The sequence below is a fragment of the Galendromus occidentalis genome, unplaced genomic scaffold, assembly GCF_000255335.2.
Source record: "Galendromus occidentalis unplaced genomic scaffold, Mocc_1.1 scf7180000077435, whole genome shotgun sequence".
Taxonomy (NCBI): Eukaryota; Metazoa; Arthropoda; class Arachnida; order Mesostigmata; family Phytoseiidae; genus Galendromus; species Galendromus occidentalis.
Genome location: NW_003805423.1, coordinates 94,969 through 103,750, shown reverse-complemented (window position 1 = coordinate 103,750; position 8,782 = coordinate 94,969). Strand labels below are relative to the sequence as shown.

Sequence of the window (8,782 nt, the reverse complement as noted above, 5' to 3'; positions counted from 1 at the left end):
ACGGTGTGCTCGATTGGAGCTCAGCCAGCTTTCTAGCCTCAGAAACCAAGCGCAACGCGATACTGCTGAGGGAAGCCTTCACAGAGATTTAGCTATCGGTCTACTTACAGGGCAAGCCTCTTACGACTTAAGCTGTTTATGCGTCCCCGATGCAATGCTAATAGCGTTCCGATTCGATGCGTTGCCGTCGTTTCCGATAATTCTGTGGATTCTGCTCTCGAGCGCCTGATTTGGAGCGAATAAACACTGCAGACTACGCGGAAACCTCCGACAACTACTCGGTGGAGATTCCATGCTCTCTGAGAGCATACGTCCAGCCATTGAATATCGGACGAGATAGGGCCCGTTTTGCTTGTGTCTGCCCAATACACTTCGTCAAATTATTGTTTCATACCTCCGCGTATGATTTTTCTCGAATTACCCGATTGGATACACATCCGAACCCCCCTATTCAGGATCAGAATTCCCCCATTAGGGGAGCTCAGGGCAAAAGATGCCGGCAAGAAGGCAGGTTTGGGTCGACTAATTAGAGGGATCCGATTCCGTCGAGCTCAGCTCGATCCACCTACATGAGGTGTCGTTGGTCCATGAGTCTCAGAAATGAACAATGCTCTCAGCGATCAGCACGCACTTCGTCAGCTCGTCTCAAGCCTTTCGAATCCCTGCGCCTCGAGGGTAGAGTCGGCACCCTTTCCCGCGACAGCACATCAACAAGCAGAAATCACAAGCAGCAAGCTGCACGTGTTGGAGCTGCAGCGAGTCGGAGCGCTCCTGGAGTCTGTCTAGACCCGGACTTAATGCGGGATCGAATCAATGAGACGTGACTTTGTGACCGACGAAAATTCGACATCTTCACGGAAGGAAACGAATGTAAGCATCCGCTCCGAGTCGCTCTTGAGTTAAGCACGCACCAAAATGATCATCGAGTCCCTGTCAGCTGTTCTCTACTATGTTGACATGCGCGGGAAGACCGAGAGCCGCGTGCAAGCGGGAATACAGGTCCCCGCCGGAGGAGGTCTCGAGTTCGCCTGAGTTTTGAATAAAGTAAATCGTGGAGTGCGTCAGCGGGAGTCGATTCACAGAATCGGCCGCCCGAAGTCCCCCGCCTCGGAGGAACGCGAGTTCGAATCTGAACCAGTACAGAATCGAGGCAAGTTTCGCACAGCGAATGAGTCCCGCCGTTTCTTAGACAAATTCTTCCGTCTTTTCAGTAATGAACAGCCGCCATGTCGGACAGTGACTTCGATTCGGGCGAATCCGTGCTCTCGGCGAACTTCTCAGAGGCTGAGGCTTCCGAATCGGACCACGAGTCGAGAACGGCAGCGGAACTTCATGGATCGCCGCACAACAAGAAACAGAATTCGAGAATCTCACAGAGCGCTCGCCATGAGCAGCAGCCGTCGCTTAACAAGGACCGTCGGAGGAAGAGAGAAAAACTCAAGATCGGCGAAGAGATTCGCGCCCTCTCAGATTTCGAGAGCGACGTGGCCACTCTGCAGATCAAGGAGATCCTGAAAGAAATTACGCTCAAGGAAAAAAGAGACAAGCGCTCCTCGTATGGTTCTCACAGATTAGAACGTTCCTACTCGCTGTCGGTCAAGTTAACAAGAAGCAGCCGAAGAAGCAGCGGCTGCAGAGCCCTCCGGTTCCGATTCCGATCGAGGGCCCCTTCGCCCCGGCTGCTCAGCTCGTGGATGAATTCGTTTTCCATGCACCGAAGAGCGTTCGGTTAGTAGGGAGTTTCGCTTACGACACGGCGGTGAAATGGAGTGCCGTGGACATCGCGGTCGAGATGCCGGCAGAGTGTTTCGCAAAGTGGGATTATCACAACCTCAAGTATCATCACAAGCGGGCACTTTATCTCGCGCAGCTCGCAGCCGCTCTCCAGGAGTCACCCACGCGTCTTTATTCGAAATTGCGGTGGCACGTCAACGGAGACTACCGTCTTCCCGAGTTGGTCCTCACGTCGATCGATGGGTCGTCCACCGCGCACATACTGACTTTTCCGGAGGAGGATTTCTTCCAAAAGTCTCGCTTCGCGTCCGACAAGTTGAACATCCAAGAAAAGTTCATCGGCATGCCAATGAATTCGCGTAAGCCCGTCCCGATCTATAACGGAGGAGTTTTGCAGAACATGCTCCTCGCATCGACGGCCGAGTCCTTATCAAAACAGTTGAGCTGCTCGAACGGCGTACGGGAGGGAATACAGGTTCTGAAGCTTTGGCTCAAGAACCGGGGACTCTCGGAAGGTCCCGACGGCTTCTCGCCGTTCCTCCTGACGATATACGCGAGTCACCTGCTTAAAACGGATCGTCTGAACTCGATGATGGGCGCCTACCAAGTTATTCGCGCGATCCTGGCCCAGATCCAAGCCGACGACTGGACATCGACGAGCGGGACGACAGAAACTACGGCGACATCGAATAGTGTTTTGCTCGACGAGTCCGCTTGTCATAACTACTTCTACCGCTTGTCGACTTCTAGTCGAACGCTGTTGAAAGAGGAGGCACGGACCGCCTTGCACTCGATGAACTCGGGCTCGGTCGCGTTGATCAACGACCTGTTCTCATCGAAAATTCCTTTCTGTCGGAAGCTCGACTGCTACGCCCAAATCTCTCTCGGCTGCAGCAAACGGATGAGCGGTCTCGACGGATGGACGCGAGCCGATTTCGGCGGCAGTGTGCTCTGGCCCGCCGCAGAGGCGATATTGGCAACATTGCGCCGCGCTTTCGGTCGACGGGTTTCTCTATTAGCCAGCAAACCACTCGGGAGCGCGCAATGGGACGTCGGCGGCGAAATTCCTCAAGAGCCCCAGGAGCTCGAAATAGGCTGGAACTTGAATCCGGACGAGAGCCACCATATCGACAAGGGTCCGCCGGCGGATTCGCCCGAAGCCGAGGAGTTCCGTAGTTTCTGGGGCGACAAGTGCGAGATCCGTCGTTTCCAAGATGGCTCGATACTCGAGACGGTCGTGTGGCCCGACGACGACGCTGGCGGCGGCCACAAAAAAGTCCTACAGCACATCTGTGAGTACATCCTGTTGCGGCAGCACGATATTTCCCGGATCGCATTCGCCGGGGAGCTTTGCGACCGGGTGATCGAGCTGCCGAAGTGTCACTTTTCGCATCGCTACGGCAACGGGCAAGACCAACTAATCGACATCAATATGAAATTCAACGAGTTCGCTCGATTGCTCCGATCGCTGAAGGATCTGCCCCTGAGCATCACCAGCGTACAGGGCCTATCCGAGGAGATAGCCTACACCGCCGTGTTCCCCCAAACCTCAACTTCGTGCGACACGGACGCCCGGCTCATAACCAGAATCAACGGCCGCTGTGTTCCCAGACCGGCGGCGGCAGATCAGGGCGTCCCTAAGCTCGTCAAGCCTGTGGATATTTTATTGGTGATGGAGAGCAGCAGCAAGTGGCCCGATGAGCTCGGGGCCATCAGACACATAAAAACGGCGTTTTATTTCGCGCTGGCCACAAAACTCGAGGGTCGCGAGTGCCAAGTGTTCCCCGAACACCTGCTAGTCCTCTTCCAGGGCCTGGTGTTCCGGATCCGGATCTCGTGCCCGAAGGAAATTCCCCTTTCGAAACAAGAGGTAACCCCGGAGGGTATGGTAAGATTGGTCGAGAGCAAGATGAGCCAACAGCTCGAGTTCGAACACGGCCCACTCCCGCAGCTGATATCGGCCTTGCATGGACTGCACTTGCAGTATCCGTCGTTCGGGTCGGCGTGCCGCATCGCGAAACGATGGCTCTCGTGCCATCTGTTGTACGACGCCTTCGCCCCTCTCGTCGTGGATCTCGTGGTGGCGTCGCTGTATCTGAACCCGTTGCCGTTGAGTTGCGCGCCTCCCCATTCGGCCAGATCGGCCTTTCAGAGGTTCCTCCACACTCTCGCGACTTTCGACTGGCGTCTGAACCCGCTCATCGTGAATATAAACAATCAATTCAGCCCAGACGATATTCAACAGATCAACTCGCACTTCACCCGACAGCGGCAATCGCTGCCTCCCATGTACATTCGGACCCCATTCGACAAAACGCACATATCATCATTCGTCACGTCAGATAAACCCACGGGCCTCGCTCTGCACCGAGCCTCGCAACTGGCAGGCAAGTGCCTCGGCGTTTTCGAAGCTAAAATGGCCGGGGGCCAGGGCGTTCTCGGAATTTTCCGCACTTCTCTCGAGGTGTTTGATTTCGTAATAAAATTGGACCCGCGCTCCGTGGCTACATCACACCTAGCCCTCGACAGTCAGGAGAAGCTGTCGTTCACCAAGATCCGAGACGAAATCCCGGTGGTGGACCTCGATCCTGTTTCGATCTACGTCTCCGAGCTACGAGCCGCGTTTGGTCATCTATGCGTGCTGTTCTACGACGGATACGGCGGGACGGACATTGGGGGTCTGTGGATACCGAAGGCACAAGTCCCGTTGCCGTTCAAGGTGCGCAACGTCAACGCAAGGAAACTCGTCGAGCCGGCGAACGTACTCGTTCCGAATTACAGTGCGATTTTCGCTGATTTCAAAACGCTCGGTCAGGGCCTGGTAACTGACGTCGTGGAGCAGAGATGTCCGAACAACTACAATCAGCGGGTTCGTAAAGACAGTCGATAAATTTCTATCGGTTGCAGATTTCCGATAGGGGAGCGTAGGGCTTGTTGTGCGGCCGAGCAGATATTGTGAAAATGAGAGTGAAGCTAATCGGTACATACAATAAATCCGCAAAGACTGTTTTTCAACGTTTTTTTTCCTTCTCGTTCTCCTCATTCTGTCCTCGACAGAGCCCTCCGTGCCTTCAGACAGGCTCGTGTCCTAATTGTTCGCCGCCTGCGCGCAGCTGCTCTAATGTATTCCGGCTGACCGACGAGCCTTTGAAGGCTGCACTCGGATTTATCCGTTTGTGCAAATGGAGGGCGCTTGCCCGGAGAGCTTGAGTCTAGTGTTCGCGTGCTGTGGGCATGGAAGGTTGTGGAGGTGGCTGGAGGATAGGTGGGGTGGGCAAGGGGCTCGCTGTTGAGCGAGGGATCATCCATTTTTTTGCCATTAGCTGAAAGCTTTTTTAGAATTCCGAGAGGAGGAAAACGCGAGGGAAAGAACACAAAGGAAATGTATGAGTGAATACGTCAAGCAAAATTTCGCAAATTCAACGCTGCTGTCCTCCCACGGACGAATCGACTGGCGTGTTCGAGGATTGCGATGTTTGATGGATTCTCTCCGCGATATTCGCTTCTTCCCTCGCAGTGTTCCGTGCACCCGTCTCTGTGAGAGCTTTACCTCTGCCACGAACGTAATTGAGACGGTGGACATGATTTAGTGCCGAGAACAAACGTGGCGAACTGATACGGCGGAAGGGGATATTTCTCTTCTAACGTTAGACGATCAAGCTGCTTGCTCTGTACCGTGTCACGCCAACGCCGAAAGGATCTCACCTGTAAGAGAAAGGTAAACACTTAGTTCCAGCTTCCATGGTTTTCACGGTTTTAATTTTTGCCCTGAGTTTGTTACTCGCCATCGATGGTGAAAACCGCAGCCAGCGCAAACAAGCTAGTCTTATTATAGACGGGAAGAGCAGAGGATTTGTCTCTGACTCCGGAGCGCTTCTCTTGAGTAGATGAGAGCAAATCCTTGCCAGGCTTTGGGAATTTATGGCGTCATCCTTCACGGAATTTCAGCCAGACTCCCATCTTGATGTGGCGAGTAGCCTTTTTTCTCTCCCTACCCCGATCGAGACGAAACCCCTATCGCCATCCTTCGTCGTTTCCTTGTCTCGCTGCCTCTTCCGTCAGCCATTAACTTAGCAAACAGCTTCCTCTCTTCTCGGTAGGTCGGCCGAGGATTGTTTCTCGGATTTCTTTGTTCGGTCCGCTCTGCCCAACTCACTGGCGCTGTCTGAGGGCGAAAAAAAATACGCTCAGATGGCTCCGTGCCGACGCTAGAAACGACGGTCGTTGCAATCGTTGCGGCGGCGACAACTTCCCTTCGTGGCCTCCAACATGAGAACCGAGAACAGCAGCTTTCGACTCAAACCTCCCCACCCGGGTCGTTGCGTGATACAAGAAACCATTATGGTCGACATAGCAGCGAGAGGGAGCTTGTGATAGAGTTGTATAAGAGCGTGCAGCCAGCTCCCTCCGCTAGACCCCTCTTTCCGGCGAGTGTCGACTGTAAGCGACGTCAACGACGGTAATCATTTCCACCGGAGTTCACTTAACTCTCAGTCAGCCACTCTCCATGGAAGCGCCAGGAAGGCCTTGCTTTAGGCCGGGGATGCTTCATCAAGCCATTTTCCACAACCAGCTCCCCCTTCGTGTTCCCTGTTCCCCTCCCATGGGCTCGAACCACGCACAACCAAAATTTTCGAATAGAAAATCTCCCGAAACTACTGTCTACGTCGACCTTCCGCACATCTTACGTCGAGGCTCCTCATCCGATCGATGAGGATTCGCGCGGAGAAGTTCGTGTGTACCCATCCGGAGCACATCAGTTCCCCCTCTCGCCCCCTGGTGAATCAGGAGAAGCTCTTACAAATCGTTGGGTAGCTTGGATAGAGATCCTGAGACCATCGAATGATCCCACCGGACTGTTACGAGTTGCTCAAAACAGAGCGAATCGTGGATGAGGTGAGCGGAGAGAAAGATTGGGGAGCAATTTTTCTCCCAGGAATCTAATAAGCGCAATGCATCACCGGCTCCCACAAGACTCGCTCCTTGGCTCTGAACGATGAGGCGCGTTCCTTGGTTTGTTCCAGCAGAGGAAAAACCGAGATGATTCGCTCGTCCCTGACCCGGGGTACAACAATCAATGCCTCCTCATGCCGTGATCGACCAAACTTGGAATAGTATTTCTACTTCCTGTGATCATTCCCCCACATTCCTATTCCTCTTGACTTTCCTCTCCATGTTGGGTTTCGTGAGCTGTTTTATGGAAATCGCTCGTCGGAAATCCTAAGAACGTCTGCCTACAAGTTCTGCTCACTCAGTCTGCGTGCATACGACGATGTGAGCGTAGATGAGCGACTGATTGAAGTGAGTGTCACGAGAACAGAACGGGTAGGAATCATAAAAGCTCGGCACCGCTGGAAACGGTTCCCTGCTGCAGCTGATATTCCCCATGCTCGGAAGTCGGCTCTGGCGTCTGACGATGTCAATGATGATCACGACTCCCCAGTGTCTTGGGGCTCGGGCTCACTTCGCACTTCCTTCCCCGTCCCTCGCTTCCCATGGTGTTCCCCCCGCACGGAGTCAGGGTGCGAGCTTCCAGATCGCCCCTTCGGCACGAAGGCTGGCCGAGCAGCTCAGCTAAGGCCGACTTGGCCCGGCGAAATGATGATCGGTGATAGCGTGTGGTTGTGAATGGTTGAAAAATGGTATGGTTCGTGCCCCCGCTCTCCTTCCTCCCAGTCTGCCAGCTATGGCTTGTATGTATACCAACAACAACAACAACGCCGGTGACGACAAGGACAACAACAGCAAGCTACGTACAACGCCGGGGAACAACAACAGAGGCACGAGACAATGGCATGCGCTGATAAAGACAACCAGCCAGAAAACAAGCTCGCCTTGTCTCCCCTCCCCTTTCGTGGAACGGAGGTCCCCGCGTATGTTCGCGGGAGCCGTTTGCGAGACTTGGCCCGGTGCACCTTAATGCAGCGCTACCACTCTCGGCTGCAACGAACAGTCTTGGTCCCCCACTGAAGTTCTCGAAGGAAACCCTCGCGTCGGGGGCGACGGGGGCAAAGGGAACACATAGGTCGCAGCACGATGTAATTCCGCAATTCGAGAAGTCTCCGTTTCAGGTGTCGCTTGCGACGCCGCGCGGTCCGCTCCGCTTCGCTCACGCTTTTCGGTGACCACTTGGTCGCGGCGGTGCAAATGGATCGAACAAGTGCAATCGATAGAGGGGCGTGATCCAACGGAGGAAGGAACCCGATCATTCATTCCGAACGAGTCGCTAATGCAATCTCCCCGAGATGATTGTCAACTCGATTCGGATGGATATTAAAACAACGATTGGAGGACGGAAGATCCGACGGGAAAACTCGGAACTTCCTGAAACAGGAACTCGCTCAAAACAATCTCTGCGGATGGAGCGGAGAGCAAAAGATAAAGGAAACGAGGCGGAGCGGAGAAAAACTGGGCACGGGGAAAAAGAGTTCACAATGAGTTCGAGCAGGCGGTCGCTCCGATAGAGCGACAGGCCGAGCGCAAGCAGCGGCGGCGGCCAAACGGCAGACCGGCTCCATTCCTCTAGTCGTTGCCGTCTGTCTGGGATGGAGAAGCCGGGAAACCGAATCAAACGTCGCTCGCGTACTCTTGGACCCACCGGAAGCGGAAGTTCTCCATGTGTGAGGCGGGTCGGCAGGCAGCGGGCGGCAACGTTGTTTTTGGGCAGAAGCGCAGAGGCACAAGAAGTGCACAGCCTGCTACGCTTGTTTTTCATGTCAGTCCGTCTGACGTCCCGGGTGAAGTTCAGAGGTGGGCTCGTACGGTTGACGATGCTCGCTCATAGCATCCACCAGAGACATTGGTTCGCAGGAAGTATCTCGCAGCATGAGGGTTGGATTCGAAATTTCAATATGATGAGAAAAAGCAATGAACGACTCCAGCGAATGTCGGCGCAGAAGCGTCAACACAGAGACACTCGGCTCTAGTTCTTCATTCATTCTCGTCGTTGCTTGGCCGTAGTATTACAATCAACGGCCCGGGGGCGAGAGGAAACCAAATGACAGACCGAGAGAAGAGACAGTGAAATATGTACGCGAGCGTGCGGCTA

The 8,782-nt window shown here is 54.2% G+C and overlaps 1 protein-coding gene across 1 annotated transcript; it reads left to right on the top strand.

Annotated features, from left to right (window-relative positions):
* The first annotated feature begins 1,226 nt into the window (after positions 1-1,226).
* Positions 1,227-4,734, top strand: Mat89Ba (nucleolar protein 6 Mat89Ba). Its single transcript, XM_029111346.1, is given in 2 exon segments — positions 1,227-1,536; positions 1,539-4,734. Coding segments are annotated over 2 exon segments (3,396 nt in total). The 3' UTR covers positions 4,625-4,734.
* Positions 4,735-8,782: the final 4,048 nt, after the last annotated feature.